General features: G+C 51.8%; 1 protein-coding gene across 2 annotated transcripts; it reads left to right on the top strand.

The window, feature by feature from the left end:
• Nucleotides 1-4,457: 4,457 nt before the first annotated feature.
• LOC141560086 (transient receptor potential cation channel subfamily V member 3-like) lies at nucleotides 4,458-22,964 on the top strand. Of its 2 annotated transcripts, XM_074297758.1 has the most exons (18): nucleotides 4,458-4,657; nucleotides 4,929-5,009; nucleotides 12,531-12,587; nucleotides 12,873-12,959; nucleotides 13,679-13,791; nucleotides 13,964-14,128; nucleotides 14,355-14,498; nucleotides 14,744-15,045; nucleotides 15,842-16,021; nucleotides 16,121-16,285; nucleotides 16,590-16,682; nucleotides 17,034-17,107; nucleotides 17,584-17,749; nucleotides 18,215-18,281; nucleotides 20,057-20,325; nucleotides 21,384-21,520; nucleotides 21,874-21,959; nucleotides 22,712-22,964. In XM_074297758.1, exons 1-18 carry the CDS (start codon nucleotides 4,569-4,571, stop codon nucleotides 22,729-22,731), a joined length of 2,295 nt encoding a protein of 764 aa, XP_074153859.1. In that variant the 5' UTR covers nucleotides 4,458-4,568; the 3' UTR covers nucleotides 22,732-22,964. The 2 variants fall into 2 exon arrangements, with proteins under 2 accessions (XP_074153859.1, XP_074153860.1); XM_074297759.1 differs by lacking the exon at nucleotides 12,531-12,587 and having other exon boundaries at nucleotides 4,460-4,657.
• Nucleotides 22,965-23,332: the final 368 nt, after the last annotated feature.

Genomic DNA, 23,332 nt, shown 5'->3' with positions numbered 1-23,332 from the left:
ATGTAGACATATATTGTATTTAACATATACTTTAACATATCTAACATGTATTGGTCAACCTGCCATCTGGGGGAGGGGAGGAGGGAAGGAGGGGGAAAGTCTGAACAGAAGGTTTTGCAACTGTCAGTGCAGAAAAATGGCCCATGTGAGGTCAGATGCAGTGAGCATTATGCACCACTAGAGGGATGAGAGTAAAGCTGAGAAGGTGCACGTGTGTGTGTGTGTGTGTGTGTGTGTGTGTGTGTGTGTGTGTGTGTGTGGGTGTGGGTGTGTCTGTCCCAGGATTTCATCTTCTGCCTTGGCTTGGGGTCTCACATCTCCACAGCCCCACCTTGCACCAGGATCTTGGCAGGGGCCAGCAGCTCCTCTGGCCTTGGGCTGGGACCTCCCAGGTGGCCTTCTCTTATCTTTACCTACTTCTTCCTTCCTTGGGTCCCCTGATTGCCTGCTGAGGTTGAATCTGGCTCAGATCGCCCTCCAGAGGCAGCAAAGATAAACGTTCTCTTTGAACTTCCCCTCTGTATCTGCCTTTTTTTTTTTTTTTTTTTTTTTTTTGCTTCCTCTGCTACCATTAAATACATTTATCTGACACACATGTAATTTTGTTCAGCCTCCCCTTTCATTCCAAACATTTCTTGTATACAATAGATTTGCTGCTGTTCAGTCATTTTTCAGTTGAGTACGGCTCTTTGTGGCCCCTTTTGGGGTTTTCTTAGCAAAGAGACTGAAAACGGTCGGCCATCTCCTTCTCCAGCTCATTTTACAGATGAGGAAACTGAGGGACACAGGGTGAAGGTTCACATAGCTAAGAAGTCCCTGAGGCTTGCATTCAGCCAGCTGAGTCTCAGTGCAGTGCTCTGTGCACCGTGGTGCCATTCAACTGGGGGCTTTGATTTCCTTACTTAGTATGTCACTCTCTTTTATTTTATTGAATCGTCAAGTCCATCTGTAGTTAAAGTTCTGGTGTTTGCTACTGGAAGTGGAAATCTTCAACATAAAGAAGATCCAACTCACTTCCAGCTGATCAATGATGGACAGAGGTAGCTACACCCAGAGAAGGAACACTGGGAAGCGAATGTAAATTGTTAGCACTAATAGCTGTCTGCTCAGGTTACTTATACCTTCGGAAGCTAATAATTAATGTGCAACAAGAAAATGGGATTTACACACATATATTGTATCTAGGTTATATTGTAACACATATAAAATGTATGGGATTGCCTGTCATCTAGGGGAGGGAGTAGAGGGAGGGAGGGGAAAATTTGGAAAAATGAATACAAGGGATAATGTTATTAAAAAAATTACTCATACATATGTACATATGTACTGTCAAAAATTTATAATTATAAAATTAATAAAATAAAAAAAAATAAAGTTCTGGTGTTTGTCTCTGTTTCTTTCATTATCACCCTTGTTTTCTCCATCTTTTACAGCAGAGCATTGTTCCTGAAGTTCACTGGGCTTAAACCCCTTTGATGTACCGCTCACCCAGCTCCCATTTATCTGCCCTTTTCTAAGTTCTTTGACTTTCCTTAAATTATTTGTCTTCTTTCATTCCATAATTAGATATCCAGGCCTCATTCACTTAAGGGATTCATTTTAAATCTTCCTCTTCCTTTATAGTTTTTGGTTTTTACTTTTTTCCTCTGAATTTAACAACCCCCCAACCCCAACCCCCCAACATTTCCACTACTAAGTAAAAGAGAGAAAGCTCCACCTTCTCATTTGGAGGATTCTTCTCTTCCAGGAATTCTTTTCTGAGAAGAATCTGTTGGGGGGCGGCTGCCCCCCCCCCCCCCCAGTGCTGGGAGAGACTCTCAGGGAATGCAGGTATCAGCAGCAAGATTAACACCTGGAACAATAGCTGTCATCAGAGCTCAGCTCCCAGCCCAGGAGGGAGGTGTTAGGTTTCAGTCCCCTCTCTGACCCTCCTGGGGGGGTGATTCTCCCCCCTGCCCCACCTTAGAGCCTGTGGGAAATCTCCAGGACCATCTAGACCTTTGCTGGGATAGTTCAGAACTCCCTGGTGGGTGGGAGAAGGGGGGGCCTTCAAGGGGAGACTGGGAAGAAGGGTGGTAGTGATAATGGCGCCAAAAACCAGTCACAAAAGAAAGGAAAAGGTGGGGAGGGGCACATAGCAGGGCAGCATATGGCAAGGTGGGCACAGAGCACAGAGCACAGGAAAAGGTGGGCATATGAAAGGTGGATACATGGCAGGTCAGGGTGGCACATAGGGTGGGCACAAGGCAAGGTGAGCATAGGGTACACAGGCATATGGTAGAGTGGGCTCATGAGAAGGTGGGTACATGGCAGGTCAGAGTGGGCACAAGCCAAAGTGGGCACAGGACAGGATGGGCATATAGAAAAGCAGGAGGGGCATATAAGACAGAGTGGGCATGTAAAACAGGCCCAGGACAGGGTGTTGGCAGAGTAGGGCAGGCCAGGGCAGGCTCATGGTAGGGTGGGCACAGAGCAGTGTCAATGTGACAAAAGTCGTGTCTTGCCCAGGATCACACCGCCATGATGTGTTGGAGGCAGAGCTTGAACCAGGTCTTCCTGGCTCAGAGAAGGCTCTCTATCCACTACGCTACATTGCCTGCCCAGTCAGAGGGTACAAGCAAGCACATGGAACTGTTCTCATGGGAGGTAGAGAGGGGGGTGCTGTAGGACATTACAGCCGGATGTCTGGGGACCTGGTGGAAGACCCAGTCACCTTAGGGGATCTCATTGCTGGGCCCAGACCTGGACAAAGGAGCAGACAGCATGCTCGCCCACGCCCAGCTCGGGATCCTGGGCCAGAGCCAGAAACTAAGGGGCCAGAGGACAGACCTAGGGACAAAGGTGGGAAGGGAGTGGGCCCGGAAGGCAGCTGCAGAGCAGGGGGACCTCCCTCCTGATGAGGGCTGCCTCAGAGGGGAAAGAATGAGCTCCCTGAAACCAGGCCTCCCAGCGGGGGCTTCAGGCTCAAGTCCCATGACACCTGACAGCCACTGAGGCAGGCTCTTTCAGGATAAGACTCCAAGGGCCCCGACCCAGCAGCGGCCCTGCCCCTAGTGCTGTTGTCTGCCCACAGACACAGGGAGTTCTGGGGGAGGGGGGAGGGAAAGAATGGCCTGGAGGCCAGAGAATGCTGAGGTCCTTGGAGTGTGGTGGCTCCATGGAGGCAGAAGGCAGCCTTGAAGGCCATCATGAGAGGAGACGGGTCATCTCTGCTGCAAATCCAGGACCTCGAGCCTGGAGGAGACTGCAATCAGGGCCTCCTGGGAACTGAGAGACCCCCAGCCTCTTGATGGGTTTTATGGCTGCCATTTTATAGCCTCTGGTTGTTTCCTTTGACTACTTTAGGGATTCTATTGGGACTTGTTCTAAAGGTCACTTTCTGGGATTAGGAGACAGAAAGGGAAGAGGGAGGGGAGGGGAGGGAGACAAATATAGGCAAAGACATAGAGAGAAAAGTGGGGGCAAGAGAGACAGAGAGACAAATACAGATAGAAACACACACACACACACACAGACACACACACACACACACACACACACACACACACACACACAACACCACCACCGAGACAGAGAAAGAAGCCAGAGACAGAGGGAGATAGTCAGAGGAGAGAGACAGAAAGAGTGAGAGAAAGAGACAATCAGAGAAGGAAAAGACAGAGAGACAGAGACACATACCGACAGAGACAGAGGCAGAAGCAAAGAGAGAGAGGCAGAGATGCAGAAAGGCAGAGAGACATAGTGAGAAAGAGTCAGAGAGAGACAGATACAAAGTTTTTATTCATTGCTATTTTCCACTTTTTTGAGGGGCGCCTGTAACAACACCCCCCATGAGAGCTTTGCTCCTAGTATTGTCTCTCCAGCTCTCTGGTCTCCCTCCCTCTGTGGGCCCCCCAGCGGGGGATAACTCCTCCCTCAGGTTAGGGAGCTCTGTGGGCAATGGGGGCAGCCAGGACTGTTGGGGGCCAATCAGCCCACGCATTCTTTGCAAAGGCCCCATTCCTGAATGTTACTTAGAGGAACAAGGGAAGGTGGTCGAGGTGGCTAGCTGCCAGCCTTCCTGAGCAGCAGAACCCCCATGGAATTACTGCCATTGGCCAGCGGGACACTCAAGGCCTCCAGATAATCTTAGGTAATGCTTCAGGTAACCTCGGGGCTTCTCAGGAAGCTGGGGATTGTGCCCCTTCCAAGCTCTCCCTTTTCAAGAATAGCCCCGGGGCTCCTCAGGCCTTGCCACTTGCTCACCCCTCATCACCAGAAACAGAGGAAAACTCCAAGTATAATGGGTTCCACCAATGACCAGCTTCCTCTTCTCAGAGGGGCTGTGGGAAGGAAGAGCAGGTCCCGTGCAAGGGAGGCTGGGTACCTGTTGGGGCAGGGCGGGGCTGGGGGCTGTGCCCGGGCTGCTGGGCGGGAAGGAGCTGAGAGGGAGCAGGTCTAGGAGCCAGCCAGTGACAGAGGACAGATTGCAGGCTATCAGCATCAAGGACTTCACCCTTCCTGATGAGTGTAGAGACCCAAGGAAGCTTCTCCTCGTGTTTTCTCTTGGCTCCCCTTCCGGCCTGCACATGGACCTGGATGAGTCTCTGGACCCAGAACCTGGGGATCTCTCCTCTGTTCTCCTGCAACCTCTGCTCCCAGAGGCCAGTCTCGCCCAGTAAGTGTCTGTCCCCATACCAGTTGGCCCAGCCCGGCAAAGGCTCTCCTCATGAAGGGGCACAAATGGAGCTCCCATTGCCTCCTCTGGGGTTCCCCTGTTGCCCACACCCAAACAGAGCCCCTTTATGAGCAGAGGAAGCTCCAGCTCTCCCCCTCCCCTCCAGCTGGGAGCCCTGAGGCCCATGGGATGAGCAGAGGGGGAAACCGGGGGAGGGCAGGGGGTTGGAGCTTCCAGGTGGGGTGCTGCAGTGAAAAACATGTCTGTGCAGATGCCGCAATGTTTCTGAGGTCCAGGAAGAAACATCCCTGGAGTGTGAGGTGGATTCCTCCAGCCTCCACAGCCCGGGCAGGTAAGCACTCTCCCCCCTGCACCCTATGAAATAACAGGTCCTGGGCACCGAGCCACATGGGCAAAGACTGGGGCCCAGTAGCCCCAGAAGGACCCCGGCTCTCGGCAGCATTGACCGAAACAAGATCCAGGGAGCGAGGTCCCATGTCCCAGCCCTGGTCATTCAGATAAATTCCACTTTACCTCAGCAGTAATTAGCACCCCCAAACACATTTTCTCTAAGATTTCTCAGTGATGTCAGGAACAATCTTGTGCTGAGTTTTCCCAAAGTAGAGCAGTTGGGCTGCCTCAGGACGCAGGGGCGCCCCTCCTTGGTGGTTAGCACATGAAGCTTAGCTGGGAGACTGACCACTGAGTAGGGATGTGATGGAGGAAACCCTGGGTCAGCTTTGGGGTGGACAAGGCAACCTCCATAGCCCCTTGCAGCTCTGAGATCCTGGGATCTACAGGGGAGGAGGGCTTCCTAGCACCAGTTAGGGAGCGCCTCCTGGAGGGCACACTCAGGGCTGTCCTGGGACACAGATCCCAGGTGGCCTCATTTGGGGTCTGCTGCTGTGGGGTTGTCTGGGGGAGGGGGCAAGAAGGGCAAGGATCCCCCAGACCAGTTGCATCTGGAGCAGATGCTGGGCAGAGGAGGAGAACTTGGGGGAGCTGCTCATGTGTGAGTAGGCATGGGTGTCTATATGTGTGTGCACATGGGCACATTAGCCTGCACAGATGTGCCTGTGTGTGCACGTAGAGCTCCCCCCCCCTTTTCAGGGTTCTGCTTTTCAATCCACTGTGCTATTCACTTCTATTTTATGGGAGAGTTCATACCATTCACATTCTCAGAATTACCAGCTCCTATTTTCTCCCCTGTATATACTTTTGTTCTCTCTGTCCACTCTGTCCTTGGTCATATTTTTTTTTACCTCCCCACCCACTATCTTATCTCCAATCACCCATTATTTCTCTTAGTAATGTTTTTAACCCATTCCACTCACTACCTGATCTCCTATCACCTCTCAGCATTCTCTTGTAGTATTTTTTAAAAAGTCACTTCATCCATTACCTTGTCTTCTATAAACCTTTCCCCCTTTCTCTTACTTTTCCCCCTAGTGTTTCTGTCCCTCCTTTTTCTTTTCTTCTTTTCCCTCATACTTCTTTATAGGGTTAGATAAATTTCTATACCAAACTAAATGCTTATTATTCCCTCTTAGAACCAAAATTCATGAGATCAAGCTTCAGACAGTATTTATTCCTCTTCCTTTTTCCCTCAATTTTAATGTCTTTTGCTCCTCTTCATGTGATCTAATTTTCCATTATACCTCCCCTTTCCCCTTCTTCCAGTACAAAGCTTTTCCCATCTGTTTTTTTTATTATACATTTTTTTATTTTATTTAGAATTTTTTTCACAGTATATATGTATGAGTATTTTTTAATAATATTATCCCTTGTATTCATTTTTCCAAATTATCCCCCCCTCCCTCCATTCCCTCCCCCCCAATGACAGGCAATCCCATACATTTTACATGTGTTACAATAAAACCTAGATACAATATATGTGTGTAAATACCATTTTCTTGTTGCACATTAAGCATTAGCTTCCGAAGGTATAAGTAACCTGGGTAGATAGACAGTAGTGCTAACAATTTACATTCACTTCCCAGTGTTCCTTCTCTAGGTGTAGTTATTTCTGTCCATCATTGATCAACTGGAAGTGAGTTGGCTCTTCTTTATGTTGAAGATATCCACTTCCATCAGAATATATCCTCATACAGCATTGTTGTTGAAGTGTACAGTGATCTTCTGGTTCTGCTCATTTCACTCAGCATCAGTTGATGTAAGTCTCTCCAAGCCTCTCTGTATTCCTCCTGCTGGTCATTTCTTACTGAGCAATAATATTCCATAACCTTCATATACCATAATTTACCCAACCATTCTCCAATTGATGGGCATCCATTCAACTTCCAGTTTCTAGCCACAACAAAAAGAGCTGCCACAAACATTTTGGGACATACAGGTCCCTTTCCCCTCTTTAGTATTTCTTTGGGATATAATCCCAGTAGTAGCGCTGCTGGGTCAAAGGGTATGCACAGTTTGATAACTTTTGGGGCATAATTCCAGATTGCTCTCCAGAATGGCTGGATTCTTTCACAACTCCCCCAACAATGTATCAGTGTCCCAGTTTTCCCACAGCCCCTCCAACATTCATCGTTATTTGTTCCTGTCATCTTAGCCAATCTGACAGGTGTGTAGTGGTATCTCAGAGTTGTCTTAATTTGCATTTCTCAAATCAGTAGTGACTTGGAACACTCTTTCATATGAGTGGATATAGTTTCAATTTCATCATCTGAGAATTGTCTGTTCATATCCTTTGACCATTTATCAATTGGAGAATGATTTGATTTCTTATAAATTAGGGTCAGTTCTCTTTATATTTTGGAAATGAGACCTTTGTCAGAACTTTTGCTTTTAAAAATATTTTCCCAATTTGTTACTTCCCTTCTAATCTTGTTTACTTTAGTATTGTTTGTACAGAAACTTTTTAGTTTAATGTAATCAAAATCTTGTATTTTGTGATCAATAATGATCTCTAGTTCTCCTCTGGTCATACATTACACAGGTCTGAGAGGTAGACTATTCTCTGTTCCTCTAATCTATTTATGATCTCATTCTTTTTTTTTATTATATATATATATTTTATAATATTATCCCTTGTATTCATTTTTCCAAATTATCCCCCCCTCCCTCTATTCCCTCCCCCCGATGACAGGCAATCCCATACATTTTACATGTGTTACAATATAGTCTAGGTACAATACATGTGTGTGAATATCATTTTCTGGTTGCACAATAAACATTAGAATCCGAAGGTACATGCAACCTGGGCAGACAGCTATTAGTGCTAACAATTTACATTCACTTCCCAGTGTTTCTTCTCTGGGTGTAGCTACCTCTGTCCATCATTGATCAACTGGAAGTGAGTGGGATCTTCTTTATGTTGAAGATTTCCACTTCCATCAGAATACATCCTCATACAGTATTGTTGTTGAAGTGTACAGTGAACTTCTGGTTCTGCTCATTTCACTCAGCATCAGTTGATTTAAGTCTCTCCAGGCCTCTCTGTATTCCTCCTGTTGGTCATTTCTTACAGAGCAATAATATTCCATAACCTTCATATACCACAATTTACCCAACCATTCTCCAACTGATGGACAGCCATTCATCTTCCAGTTTCTAGCTACAACAAAAAGAGCTGCCACAAACATTTTGGCACATATATGTCTCTTTCCGTTCTTTAGTATTTCTTTGGGATATAATCCCAATAACAGCAATGCTGGGTCAAAGGGTATGCACAGTTTGATAACTTTTTGGGCATAATTCCAGATTGCTCTCCAGAATGGCTGGATTCTTTTGCAACTCCACCAGCAATGTATCAGTGTCCCAGTTTCCCCACATCCCCTCCAACATTCATCATTATTTGTTCCTGTCATCTTAGCCAATCTGACAGGTGTGTAGTGGTATCTCAGAGTGGTCTTAATTTGCATTTCTCTGATGATCTCATTCTTTATGTCTAAATCATGGACCCATTTTGATCTTATCTTGGTATATGGTGTTAAGTGTGGATCCATATCTAATTTCTGCCATACTAATTTCCAGTTTTCCCAACAGTTTTTTCCAAATAATGAATTTTTATCACTAATGTTGGTATCTTTGGGTTTGTCAAAGATTAGATTGCTATAGATGTACCCTTTTTTGTCTTTTGTATCTAATCTGTTCCACTGATCTACCGGTCTATTTCTTAGCCAATACCAAATGGTTTTGGTGACTGCTGCTATATAATATAGCTTTAGATCAGGTACACTTAGACCACCTTCCTCTGACTTTTTTTTTTCATTAGTTCCCTTGCAATTCTCGACCTTTTATTCTTCCATATTAATTTTGTTGTTATTTTTTTCTAGGTCATTAAAATAGTTTCTTGGGAGTCTGATTGGTATAGCACTAAATAGATAGATTAGTTTGGGGAGTATTGTCATCTTTATTATATTCACTCGGCCTATCCAAGAACATTGAATGTCTTTCCAATTATTTAAATCTGACTTTATTTTTGTGGCAAGTGTTTTGTAATTTTGCTCATATAATTCCTGACTCTCCTTTGGTAGATATATTCCCAAATATTTGATACTATCAACTGTTATTTTGAATGGAATTTCTCTTTGTATCTCTTGCTGTTGGATTGTGTTGGTAATGTATAAAAATGCTGAGGATTTATGTGGATTTATTTTGTATCCTGCGACTTTGCTAAAATTCTGAATTATTTCTAATAGCTTTTTAGCAGAGTCTTTGGGGTTCTCTAAGTATACCATCATGTCATCTGCAAAGAGTGATAGTTTGATTTCCTCATTTCCTACTCTAATTCCTTGAATCTCTTTCTCGGGCTCTTATTGCCGAGGCTAGCGTTTCTAGTACTATATTGAATAGTAATGGTGATAGTGGGCAACCTTGTTTCACTCCTGATCTTACTGGGAAAGGTTGCAGTTTATTTCTATTGCATATTATGCTTACTGACGGTCTTAAATATATGCTCCTGATTATTCTAAGGAATAGTCCATTTATTCCTATACTCTCAAGAGTTTTTAGTAGGAATGGATGTTGGATTTTGTCAAATGCTTTTTCTGCATCTATTGAGATGATCATATAGTTTTTATTAATTTGATTATTAATATGGTCAATTATACTAATAGTTTTCCTAATATTAAACCAGCCCTGCATTCCTGGTATAAATCCTACTTGATCATAGTATATTATCCTGGGGATGATTTTCTGAAGTCTTTTTGCTAATATCTTATTTAAGATTTTAGCATCAATATTCATTAAGGAAATTGGTCTATAATTTTCTTTCTCAGTTTTCCATCTACCTGGGTTAGGTATCAATACCATGTCTGTGTCATAAAAGGAGTTTGGTAGGACTCCTTCATTCCCTATTTTTTCAAATAGTTTATATAGCATTGGGGCTAATTGTTCTTTAAATGTTTGGTAGAATTCACATGTAAATCCATCTGGTCCTGGGGATTTTTTCCTGGGGAGTTGATTAATAGCTTGTTCTATTTCTTTTTCTGAAATGGGACTATTTAAGCAATTTATCTCCTCCTCTGTTAATCTAGGAAGCCTATCTTTTTGGAGGAAGTCATCCATTTCACTTAAGTTATCAAATTTATTGGCATAAAGTTGCACAAAGTAACTCCTTATTATTTCTCTAATTTCCTCTTCATTGGTGGAAAGATCCCCCTTTTCATTTGTAAGACTAACAATTTGATTTTCCTCTTTCTTTTTTCTGATCAGATTTACCAAAGGTTTATCTATTTTATTAGCTTTTTCATAAAACCAACTATTGGTTTTATTTATTAATTCAATAGTTTTTTTACTTTCAATATTATTGATTTCTCCTTTTAATTTTTGTATTTCCAGTTTAATTTTTGGTTGGGGGTTCCCATCTCTTAATGTCCTTTTCTTTCTCACCCTCCATCCATTGATACCTTCCTCTCTGCCCCACTGACAGATACAGTTTTCAAGAGTTACAAATATCCTTTTCCCATCTAGAGATATAAACAGTTTAATCTTTAAATAATATATATTTTCCCCTGTTTGCTTTTCTATGCTTCTTTTGAGTCCTTTGTTTGTATATTAAATTTTCTGTTTAGTTCTGTTTTTTTTTTCAATAGAAATGATTGAAAGTCTATGACTTCATTGAAGTTCCATCTCCTCTCCTGAAAGATGATACTATCTTGCTGGGTAGTTAATTCTTGGTTGTAATCCCTAGTTCCTTTGCCTTCTGGAATATGGTATTTCAGGCCCTCTGAGCCTTTATTGTAGAAGCTGCCAGATCCTGGGTAATCCTGACTGTTGCTCCTTGATATTTGAATCATTTTTGTCTGGCAGCTTGCAGTATTTTTTTCTTGACATTATAGTTTTGGAGTTTTGCAACAGTGTTTCCTAGAGTTTTCCTTGTGAGATCTCTTTCTGAAGATCAATGGATTCTTTCAATGAATATTTCCCCCTCTGTTTCTAGAATATTTGGGGTAGTTTTCCTTAATGATTTCTTGCAGAATGCTATCCAGGCTGTTACCTTCAGGTAGGCCAATCATTTTTAAATCGTCTCTTCTGGATCTATTTTCCAGGTCAGCTGTTTTACTAGTAAGTATTTCACATTTTCTTCCATTTTTTCCATTTTGTTTTTTTGTTTTTTTTAGTTTGTTTGACTGATTCTTTCTGTCTCACAGAGTCATTAGCTTCCATTTGCCTTGTTCTAGTTTATGTGTGATTTAATTCAGTTAGATTTTGTATCTCTGTTTCCATTTGGCCAATTTTGCTTTTTAAGGCGTTATTTTCTTCAGAAACTTTTTCCTTCCTTTTCTCGCTCATGCATACCTCTCATTTCCTTTCTCTCTCTCTCTTTTCTATCTCTCTTATTTGCCTTTTGAAGTCTTTTCTGAGCACTTCCAAGAAGCCTCTTGAGCTTGAAACCCATTTATCTCTCTGAGATTTCTACTGCGGACATTCTGTCCTCATCTGACTTGGTGTTTTGGTCTCCCTGTCACCACAGTAGTTTTCTATAGTCAAGGTTCTTTTCTATTTTGCTTATTTTCTCTCCTTTCCTTTTGGTATTTCCTCTCTTTTACTTTTAGGGATAAGCTCTGCTCCTAGGGTAAAGGAGGTGCTGTCCCAAGCTTCTTGGGTACCTCCAAGTCTTGGTTTTGAGCACAGGGGCACCTTGTGTTTGTACAAGGAACTCCATCCAGGAAACAGCCTGGTTTCTCAGAATTTGCCTTCTGAACTGACACTGGAGGCTGCCCCCTGATCTGCTCTTCTCCTGAGCTAGGACTGAGGTTCTTAGTTGCTGATTTGCTATAATTAAGACCCTCTCACTGGCTTTCCTAGACTCTGTCTGCCTGACTTGAGCATCCTATTCTCCTCAGTGAGACTGACTTTCTTGAAGTTTTTTTCAGTCTATCTTGACCTGGAGACTAGTTTCATTCCATCAGACTCTGTTCAGAGGTTTGGGTTCATGTGGTTTTAGAGGGCACCTGGGAGAACTGGAGCAGCCTCCTGACTTTCCTCCTCACTGGGTGCCCTTTAAAGAGGGATTCTGAGTCTGCTGCCCCTGGACTGTGTCCTACATCTGGAGCGGGTGCTAGTCAGAGGAGGAGAACTTAGGGAAACTTAGAGCAGACCTGGGTGTCTATATGTGTGTAAACGTGGGCACATTTTCTGAAAGCCCCCGCAGCCAGCCCCTGTCCCCCTTTACTGAGCCGCCTGTACAGACTTGGCATTCCCATGAGTTTGTCCCTGCCTGTCTTTGGGCTGAACACTTGCTTTTATTTCAAAATAAAGCTAGAGGCCAGTGGCCAGGGAGGAGACTCCTGCTCTCCTTTTTCACACACTCTGACCCCCTTACAATTTACTTGAGGGGGACCCCCTCCCAACCCAGGATAATGGATTCCCTCCCCTTCAGAGACTAGAGACCAGGCTCTTTTTCCAGAAAGAAAAATGGCTCTTTTATAGCTCCAAGAACTTTGCCATTACAGATGGACACCAGGTAAAATTGCCTCTCAGCTCTTGGGGGGCTTCTTGTCCTGATTCCCCGGTGACAATCCATGGGACCCCCCTTGGGGCGTGGTGAGGGGCATGGCGACCTCCAGCAGGGCAGAGAGAGACTCTGGCTGCTGCTGGGGCCCTCCTCCCCTGCAAGGACCCTGGGATGGGGGTTCCTCCGTGCCCCTGTTCCCAAGAAGCCTGGGATGGGACAAGGGGCAGCTGGGAGAGAAGGAATTGGTGGGGGCTCCCAGAGTCAGGAGCTGGGGGACAATGGACTCTTTTACAGAACAGAGACAGCACAAAAGCCCCCAGCCCAGGGCCTCGACTGCCCGGATAGCAAGGCCCCTGACCCAGATCTGTGGAAACCGAACAAGTAAGTGGCCCACCCTGTCACCTGCACACAGCTGAGCCAGCCAGGGCGGCAGTGGGCCCTCTCCCACCTGCCCCTCCCCCTACCCAGCCCCTTGGGTTCTCTTCCCCCACTGGTAACCCGGTGTCCAAGCTTAGGCTGTGGGCTCTCCCAGGGACAGGAGGGCCGCAGTGGAGGCCCAGGTATGTTTGGAGGTCCAGGAGGGCCCTCAGAGACCTCATCTACCCCCCCCCAGGCCCTTCTGTAGCCAAATGACACAAGTGTCCTCCTTCTGGGAAGGGCCAGCTGGGCCCTCCTGGCCAGGCAGGGAGTAAGTGCCCAGGGCCAGGAACCAGGTGGGTACGGCTGGCCCCGGAGTGGAACAGGAGGTGGCGGGAGAGCCACGGGCTGGGGGCATTGGAGGGCAGGTTTATCACTCCAGGCGTGCCCTGAGTCCAGGGAACTGAAGCTTGGCGCTCTGCCCATCCCCGAGGCACGGGTCTGCCAGGAGTAAACACCCACTGGCCAGGACCAGGCAGTCTGAGACGCAACTGAGGGTGGCCCCAGCTGGCAGGGGTGGGAGGGCGCCGAGACACCCAGACTGGAAAGCCAGCCTCTGGCCATGTCTGAGGGAGTTGAGCCCTGGTGGGCCTTCAGGAACCTCCTGAGCTAAGCGGGGGCCCCTGCAAGGTGGGGGTGGGTGACCTGAGGACATGGTCAAGGTCACGGCTGTGTGGCCACAGGTTCAGGGAGCGCTTCTTCAGCTCCATCGCTGCGGGGGATCTGGAGGCTGTGAGAGAGCAGCTGCAGGAGATTCTGCGGCGTGACCTGAAGCTCAGCGGCCCCACGCTCCGAGGTGAGAAGGGCTGGGCTTGGGGGCCAGAAAGCCCAGGACCATCTCTCCAGGCCCAGCCTCCCTGCCCCATCCCCCTGCTTGCAGCCTGTGCCCGGCGAGCGTGGCTCTGCCCCAGGCCAGGCCCCACAGAAGGCCCTGACCAGCCACTGAGCCGGGCGGCGTCCCCCCACAGAGGAGGTCACGGGGAAGACGTGTCTGATGAAGGCTCTGCTGAGGTCTCAGGACAAGAGTGAGAAAGACGTGCTGGACATGGTCATGCTCCTGCTGCAGCATGCCCTTGGCTACGAGGAGCTGCCCAAGCTGCTCAACGCCTCCTACACTGACAAGTTCTACTGCGGTGAGTGGGGCTGCCCATCTGTAAAATGGGTTTGGGAGAGAAGCAGAACAGCAAAGTGCCTTTGGAGGGGCCAGAATGCTGAGCCTAGGGGGGATGGGGCCGCCCTCCTGGTGAGCCTGGGGAAGGGGGCTGCCCTTTCCTAGAGCCTGGAGGGCACAGGGAGGGCCGAGGAGGCTGGGCCCAGGCCTCTGGGAGTAGGCGGGCTGATCCCTCCCTGTGACCCCAGGACAGACAGCTCTGCACATCGCCATCGAGAGGGGCCTGAAGGATGTTGTCCAGCAGCTGGTGGAATTGGGGGCCGACCTTCAGGCCAGGGCCACGGGCTTGTTCTTCCAGCCCAACCCCATCAAGGAGGATTGCTTCTATTTTGGTAAAATGTCCCACAAGGCCTGAGAGAAGGAGCTAGGGGCAGGCCAAGCCAGGGGCAGGACAAGGACCACAGGAGTGTGGGATGGGCACGGGGAGGGCACAGGGCGGGCACAGGTGGCCGAGATTCCCCAGGATCCTCCGGGCCCATGTGTCTCCCAGAATATTCCCTGGGAGCTGAGGTAGGGTCTGCCCTGGGCCCCGGGGGCTGCTGGGGGCAGGTCCCTCACAGGCTGCGGGGTCTCCCAGGGGAATACCCGCTGTCCCTGGCGGCCTGCACCTGCCAGCCAGACATGGTGAGGTTCCTGATGACCCAGGCTGACTCTGACCTGGCGCGGGCCCAGGACACCTTCGAGAACACAGTGCTCCATGCTCTGGTGCTGAGGGCCCGGAACCATCCGGGGATGGTCGACATGTATGACATCGTGCTCGAGCTCAGTGAGGAGAGGCGGCTGAAGGACGGGACGGCCTCCACGAGCCATCTGGAGAAAGTCCGCAACCTCCAAGGCCTGACTCCGCTGCAGCTGGCAGCCAAGGAGGGCCAGCTCGAGGTACCAGGTCCGATGGACCGGGGGAGGGCCATCGACTACTCAGGAGGGAACCAGGGAACCTCCTGCCAGAGCTGGGGAGGGGTCTAGAGAGACACACTAGGCCCTGGGCAAAGGGAACAAGACTAGCTCCTCCAAGGACCAGGCTAGCCCTTGGGTCAGAGACCAGGCTAGCCCAGGGGGCAGGGACCAGGCTAGGTTAGGGGGAAAGGATCAGGCTAGCCTAGAGTACAGCCCTGGGGACAGGCATGAAGATGGAGGGCAGGGAACAGTCTAGCTCTGGGGGCAGGGACCAGGCTAGCATAGAGCACAGCGATGAGGTCCACTACCAGCAGGAAGCAAAGCCTGCGGGCCGGGGGCAGAAAGGGTGAGGGGTGGGAGGGGGTGGCTGTGGAGGGCAGGGCTCATCTCGCCTCAGGGGGCTGTGCCCCTCCCCCAGGCCTGGTGGGCTGCCACTGAGGCAAGCATTAAAAATGGACCGTCCAGGCAGTTAGCAAGTTTGGGCTTAGATTTGAGCTCGGGGCCTCCCTGACTCCAGGGGCGCGGCCCACTAGCAGAGACAACAGGGACCCTTAGGGTGCCTTTGGGCTTAAGCTTCTGGAAGGGCCCCATCAAGCCATGCTGCTCCCATGAAGATGAGTTTGTAAGCAGACTCTGGGAAGAAGGGCAAGCTTCTCAGGAGTGGGGGTGGAGTGGGCTCTGGCTCTTGGCAATGACCTTTCCCTGCCTCTCTGCTCCCTCTGCCCCCTGCCCCCTTCCCTTGTGCCCCTGCCCCGTCCTCCTCTGCGCTCCCGGGCAGCTGTTCCAACGCATCCTAACCCGAGAGCTGCCCCTGGGACACCCGACGCCCCACCTCGGCAGAAGGTTCTGTGAGTGGACCTACGGGCCCATAAGCTGTTCCCTGTACGACCTGAGCGAAGTGGACACCACGGAGCCCAGTTCTGTCCTCAAGACGGTCGTGTTCTACCCCGACATGGAGGTGAGGGCGGGGCCTGGGGCGGCAGACGGCGCCTGGGCCCCAGGAGCAGGGGGGGGGGAAGGACAAAGGGCGGCATTCCAGGCCCTTCTCTGCCCGCAGAAAGCCTCTGATCTGCTGGAGGTAGAGCCCCTGCAGAGTCTGCTACAAGCCAAATGGGCCTCCTTTGCGGGCGTCCTGTTTGCCATCAGCACCGCCTGGTACCTCAGCTACATCGGGCTTTTCACGGCGCTCACGGCCCAGCGGCCGGGGATGGAGGGCAGCCAGGTGATCCTCCTTGTCCTGGGGCTCCGGAACCCTTCCCTGCTGGCCCAGGGGGCCTCCCCCACTCCCCAGATCTGCTGGTGCAAGGTCCCCCTCCCATGGAGGTGCCCGTCCAGACCCCGGCCCGAGGGACAGAGAGATCCCTGAGCTGCCAGGCAAGAGCACCCTGAGGTTGGGCTGGGGGGTCCTGACCAGCCTGAGGTCCCTGAGGGGTCAGATAGGCAGCCCCCAGGCAGCCCCCCGGGCCAGGAGGTCTGCCCCACCCCCGCCCCTCCAAGCTTGCCAGCTCTTCTGTCTGCCACCCCAGGAGTCTCCTGGCCCAGCCCAGAGCAAAAGCCCCTGGAGGATCTTGGGGCAGGTGTACATCTTCCTGTCGGCCGTGGGAATGATGGTGAAGACGGTAAGTCTGGCAGGCTGGGCCGAGGATCTGGGCCCAGGGACTCTGGGCAGGCCTCCTGGAGAGGCTGATTCCCCCGGGGGCCAGGCCCTGGCCTCCTCCCTGAACAGTTCGCCTCTGAGGCTCAATAAAAGCCCCCCCCCCACTTGCCTGCCTCCCCCCCCCCAACACGCAGACAAGGTGTCAGGCCCATTCTGCCAGCTGTAGGCACTTGCTGGGTGCAGGGAGCAGCGTGCCAGGCAGTGTGGAGAGAGCAGGGGGCGCCGGCATCCCCCAGCAGACTTGGGGGAGGAGGCCAGGACTGCAGGCCTGGGGGAAGGGCTGCCAAGGGCTGGATACTGGGCTGCTTTCCAGGGACTGGACATCAACTGGATGAGACCTTTCCGGCTCGGGACCTTTCTGCTGAAAAGCTACTTCCACGTCCTCTGGTAAGGGCCTGAGGGCATCGGCACCCCCTTCAGCATGGCACCGGTGCCAGAGAAGGGCCGGGCTCCCAGCATCTCTCGGTGCCCGGAGAGAGCGAGCGGTGGAGGCCGGGTCTGGCTCTGTGCCAGGAACATGGGACACGGGAGGTGCGGGCCGTCCCTGGAGCAGGGGGGGCCTCCCTCTTAGAGGAAGGGGCCGGAGAAAGGGGCGAGGAGGGCCCTGGAGGGAGCGGGGCAGGATCCCCAGCACTGGGCCCAGCGGCCGGCCCATCTCCAGGGAAGGAGGAGAGGGAGCTGGGGAGGAGGGGAGGAGAGAGGAAGAGGGGAGAGGGAGGGGAGCAGGAGGGGGGAGGAAGATAAAGGAAGGAGGAGGTGATGGAGGAGAGGGGCAAAGGAGAGGAGGGAGGAAGGAGCTCTCCAGAGGCCGGTGGGCACGCGGGCCGGGAATGGCAGGCTCAGGCAGCCCTGCTTGGGCTCAGTCTCTTCCAGGCCGGGCTGGTGCTCTGCTCTCTGGGGCTGTCCTGGGTCGGGGCGGAGACTGTGGCGGTGATGCAGAGCATGGCTCTGGTGCTGGGCTGGTTCAATCTGCTCTACTACTCTCGGGGCTTCAAGCTCACCGGCATTTACACGGTGGTCCTGCAGAAGGTGAGCCCTGACTTCACTGGCCTCTGTCGGCCTCCATCGGCCTCCATCAGGCGGCCTCCATCAGCCAGCCTCCAGAGGTCTCACGAGTGGCCCCAGCTCTGGATCTCTCTTATCCCTCCTCCCCTGCCCTGCCCTGCCCTCCCTAAGGATCCAGGGGTTGGAGGCCAGGGCAGGCGGCTGGGAGCCCCTCGGCTCAGCAAGTCTGCTCTGCAGGCCCAGAAGGGGCAACAGGGAGCAGGAGACGGTTTACTGCTGTTTCAACTTGGCCAGGAGACTTTGCTCCTATTCCACTGCCTTGGCTACCCCCCCCCCAACCTAGTTAACTGGTTTCCTGGGGGGAGGGGAAGAGGGGGAGGGGAAAGACATTCCCAAAGAGCTGAGACCCACCTGTGTCAATTATTAAGCACCTTCTGTCCCAACTCCAGCTGCCTTTCGCATTAATGGAGGGTCTCTCGGCTTCCTCAGATGATTCTCCATGATGTGGCCAGGTTCCTATTAGTGTATGTGGTTTTCCTCGTGGGTTTTGCTTCTGGTGAGTACAGGTTACCCCTTCCCAGGGTGATGTGCTTCTCTCCAACTGACACTCACACTCACACTCACTCGCTCACAGACACACGGGGGTCTCCATTGCTCCCAAACTATCTTACTTCCCATCACAAAAGAGTGGGGCCATGATGAGCTGGTTGATGGGCTAAACGCAGTGGTCCTCAAACTTTTTAAATAGGGGCCAGTTCACTGTCCCTCAGACTGTTGGAGGGCCGGACTCTAGTAAAAACAAAAGCTCACACTCTGTCTCTGCGCCTCAGCCCATCTGCCATAACCCGGGGGGCCACATAAACGTCCTCAACGGCCGCATCTGGCCCGTGGGCCGTAGTTTGAGGACCCCTGGGAAGGGTCAGCCTGAAACCGGCTGCAGGAGCAGCTGTCTGGGTCCCAGCCTCTGGGGGCCATTTCTGGGTTTGCAGTCACTCAGTAAACATTAAGTGCCTCCCCTGATCTCTCAGGGACAACACCAAAGGCGGGGGATTCAAAGAGGCAAAAGGCCGTCCCTGTCCCGGAGGAGCTCAAAGTCGAATGGGGAGGAGCCACATACAAATAAATGTGTACAAAGCAAGCTTTAAACCAGGAGAGGCAGGAAGTAATTCACAGAGGGAAGTGGAAGGAATTCAGTGGAGAGTGACAAAGAATGGTGATAACATGCAGCACTAAGCACTATGTGCCCCGCTCTCACTAAGTGCCCTGCAATGATCAGCTTAGGTGGACCTCAGGACCACCCTGGACAGAGAGTACTGTTGTTCTCCCCACTTTACAGTGAGGAAACTGAGGCAGCCCCAGGTGTGTGATTTGGGAAAGAAAGTGTCTGCCCCAATATAGATTCAGGATGTTGCTCACGGCACCGGGTCAGGGGAGGAGGGAGAGCACGGAGGAAGGAGAGCCAGAGAGAATGCTCAGCACCGAGACAGGGACTTGTGGGCCAGCCAGGGAGCCAGTGTTTACCAGATCACAGATTCCATGTTGGGGGTTAGATGTCAAAAGGATGGAAGGGCAGCAGAGGGAGATGATAAGGGGCTTTGAAAACCACACAGAAGGTTTTGTATTTTGTGTTTGCTCCTGGAGGAAATAGGGAGTCATTGAAGTGTGTGTGTGTGTGTGTGTGTGAAAGAGAAGACAGAGACAAACCCAGAGACAGAGACAAACCCAGAGAGACAGATCTGTGCTATAAAAAGTCACTTTAGTGGCTATGGAGAGGATGGACTGAAGACCCCGAGCAGCTATTGCCATAGTCCAAGTGTGAGGTGGGGAGGATCTCCACTAGGGTGGGGGCAATGTGAGGAAAGAAGGGAGAGTATTGGAGAGATGCTGCAAAGATGAAGTAATGCAAAGGTGAAATGAGCAAGAGATGCTGGCGGTGGTGAAATCAACAGAGATGTCAACCCTGACATTGACAAGATATAGAAATGATATTGGTGAGAGAGTTGCGGAAGTGAAAGTGAGAAAGGATTTTGCAAAGGTGAAATGAGCAAGAGGTGATGTTGCAGGTGAAATAGACAGATGTTACAAAGCTATAACATCAAAAGCTGGAATTGACAAGAAACATAGAGGTGATATCGATGAGAGATGTTGAGAGATGAAATTGGCAGACCTTGACAACATATTGTATATTGGGGATGAGAGAGTGCTAGTTGTGAGCCTGGGGGTTGGAGGGGGGGGCGCTGTGCTGGATAGTAAAAGGGAAGGTGGGAGGGATGTGATATTAGGGAGAGCCCGATCTGCCCCTTCCACTGCTGATAGCTGCTCTCCTTACAGCCCTCTCAGCCCTGTCCGGCGCGTGTCCGGGGCCCGACCACTGTCCCTACGATTCCGTGGGGAATGCTTCGGGGTCTCTCTTCAAGCTGACCCTTGGGCTCGGGGACCTGTCGGGCCCGGAGCACTCCAGCTTTCCAGGCTTCTTCCTCTTCGTCCTCATCATCTACGTGATTCTCACCTCCGTGCTCCTCCTCAACATGCTGATCGCCCTCATGAGCCAGACTGCCACTGAGGTGTCTTCCAGGGACGAGAAAATCTGGCAAGTGCAGGTAAGGCCTCCAGCTGCCTGGGGGGGCCCAGGGACCAGGAGCCCAAGTGGGGGCTGCCTCCCCAACAGCACGAGGGACCCGCGGGGGTCCCCTGTCCTGGCCAGACCTGAGGTCTATAACAGGAGGAGCCGTTGGGGCAGGGCCAATGGCAGCGTTTACCATGCAGCCTTGGTGAGGCCGGGAGCAAGAAGGACCTTCCTTTGGCCATCTCCAGTTTAGCCTCTGGACAGTGGAGAATTATTCTCCCCACATGGTGAATAAGGGAGCTCAGAGCTAAGGGATTTCCTCAGCATGCCCCAAGTGAAGGCCGAGGGCCTGGGGCCCTGCCCTCAGGGAGCTCATTCTATAAGGGCAGCGCAAGGGCAAAGACAGAAGTTTCTGTGCAAAATACAAAGTTATTTCCAAGGCTGAGCGGGATTAAGGAGGCTGGTCAGGGCCTGAAGGCCGGGAGATTGAATGTCCTGTCCAACGAGGGGGGCCAGCTGCAAAGCAGCCCCCTCTCTGGGTGGCCGAGGCCCTGGGTGGGCACAGATAAAAGGCAGTGAGACGCATTTTCCCTGCGCCGGAGAGCCCAGCCTACGCACTGGGCCCTGGAGCATTCTGCAGGGCGGGGAGGGGGTGATCTGCTCAGCCGTTCTTGGGGTGTCTGCCTGAGGCAGCCGGATGGACATTGGGGTCCTGAGATCCAGAGCCATGGAGCAGACTGCTCTGCTCAGGGGGATGCAGGGGGACGCCAGGGAGGGACCCCCGAGGGCCCGCCTTGTCCCCTCCAGGATCCCAGGACCCCGATCTGTCCAAAGCCAGAGGGGCCGTGTCGGAAGCGGGGTTTCCTTGGGGCCGAGCCTCTCCCACAGGAGCCGGCTTTCCCCTGGTAGGCCGGAGAAGTGTTCACCTGGGCACCACTCTCAGAGACCCAGGCTGGCAGGGGGACGCCCCGCTCAGCCAGGATCTCAGCCCAGGCCCCATCTCAGGCTCCCACCTCCCGGCCTCCTGGGCTCCGGGATCCCAGGCTCCAGGCCCCGACAAAGAGCTGAGGGGCTTCTTGCTGTTGACCCCAGAGAGCCATCACTATCTTGGACATGGAGAGGTGTCTGCCGATGGCCTGGCGCCAGAGGCTCCTGAGGGACAAGGTTCTCCGGGACCAGAAGGTGGGGCTGACCCCGAGCCAGGAAGACGACCTGAGGATGTGCTTACGGTAAGGTTTGGGGACCCTCGTCTGACAGGTCGCCTGGGGAGCCCGTGGCTGCCCACCCTCTCAGTGGCCGGCATGAGATTGGGCTGGGAGGGAGAGCCACCAGGCGGGGGAGGGGGATGTGGGCTGTAGGCAAATCACTGCGTTTGGGAGCCTTGGTGTTCTCATCTGTAAAATGGTCGTGGTCCCTGCTCAGCCTTGAACCATGAACGAGGACCTAGGGAGGAAGCTAATGGCTGGAAAGGGTTTGGGAGCGGGTGGGCTGCCCTGCTGAGACCCCCGACCATGGGCCCCAGGCTGGGCTGGCTCCCTCCGCCCCCTTCCTCCCAACCTCCCCCCACCTTTTCCTCCTCTAGCGTGAATGAAGAAGAGTGGAGAAAGGCAAACGTGCTTGCGAGGGGACAGTTCATGGGCATCCATGAGGACCCCAGTGTCTTTCCAGGTATTGAGACAGGCAGGGAGTGCCAGTGTGCTTGGGCATCCAGGCCCAGGGCGCCGAGGGCTGACCCCGATTCCCGTCCCTCTCCCTGTTCCTGGGCTGGCTCTCTGCTGTTCCCTAAGAGCATTCTCTCAATCTACCACCCAAGGAAATGAGGTCAGCCTGGCTGGGGGCAGTGCCCAGCCGCCCTACAGATGCAAGGACAGGCACGCCATGGGCAGTGATGGCCCCTGGGCACCAACAGGCACGGCCCTTGTGGTTCCCAGCCCCTGAGAGCAGCCGGGCAGTGCCATGGCCCCCGCCGGCCCTCCCCATTATAGGGAAGAGCAAAGGCGTTTGTGGCCTCCCTGGAGATCCTCGCCACTGTCGCCGCTGCAGAGGGCACCCGGGCCACGTGGGCCACGCCAGTCTCAGAGATGGCGCCCAGCTCCTGCTGCCACAGACACAGCTCAGGGACAGGGGAGGGCCAGTTGGTGCCTTGCAGGAAGGGGGTGCAGAGGGCAGAGGGCATGGAGGGGAGGGGGCAAGGAGAGGAAGTTCATGGAGGGGAGGGGGCAAGGAGAGGAGGGAGGAGGGAGGGGAAGGGGCATTGCAGGGAAGGCCAAGAATGCCCCATAAAGCCAAGGTCAAAACAGAGGATCTGGAAAGGAATGAATTTCATTTTTAAAAATCCTAATACTCCTGAACTTGGCTGGGAGACACTGGCAAATATGGCTTTTTTTTTTTTTTGTAATTAAAATTTATTTTGTCCTAAGGTATGGAAAAACAAAAGTGACTCCCTGGCTAGCATCCTGGTCCAGGAGTCAGAAGAGCCTGAGTCAAATCTGGCTTCAAACCTACCCATGGGACTCTGGGAAAATCGTGTCCCTTTTGCCTGCCTCAGTTTCCCCATCTGTGAAATGGATTGTTGTGAGGATAAATCAGATAGTAATTGTAAAACGCTCAGTGCCTGACACAGGACAAGCGCGAAATAAAAATAAACCAGTGTTATGGCCGTTTTGATGGGAACCTGAGGAAGCCACTCTTTGGTCTGTTCAGCCCTTCACGGAGGACGTTTCCTGTCCCGATGAGTTCAGGGCAGCCGTCCCCGTGGCCCAATCCCGGCCAGCCGCCTTCTCCAAGCTCCCTTTGTACACCCACTTTTGCCCAAGACTGGGAGCCGGGGAAGAGGCCGGTCACCAGGCTCTGCCTCCATGTGCCCGCCCCATGCTGGGAGGAGTCCGCCCTTCTGCCACAGGTGCTCCCAGGGCGGCCCCAGAGCCCAGGGTCAGCTCAGCCCTGACATAAGGCTCTGGACCCAGGGGCATCCAGGACTGCTGGGAGCTGTGGTTCCGGGGGGCTTTTTAAAGAACAGCCCACCATTGCTGGCTTTGATG

Source organism: Sminthopsis crassicaudata, chromosome 3 (genome assembly GCF_048593235.1).
Source record: "Sminthopsis crassicaudata isolate SCR6 chromosome 3, ASM4859323v1, whole genome shotgun sequence".
Taxonomy (NCBI): Eukaryota; Metazoa; Chordata; class Mammalia; order Dasyuromorphia; family Dasyuridae; genus Sminthopsis; species Sminthopsis crassicaudata.
The sequence above is the reverse complement of the archived record's forward strand: the minus strand, read 5'-3'. Positions and strand labels throughout refer to the sequence as shown.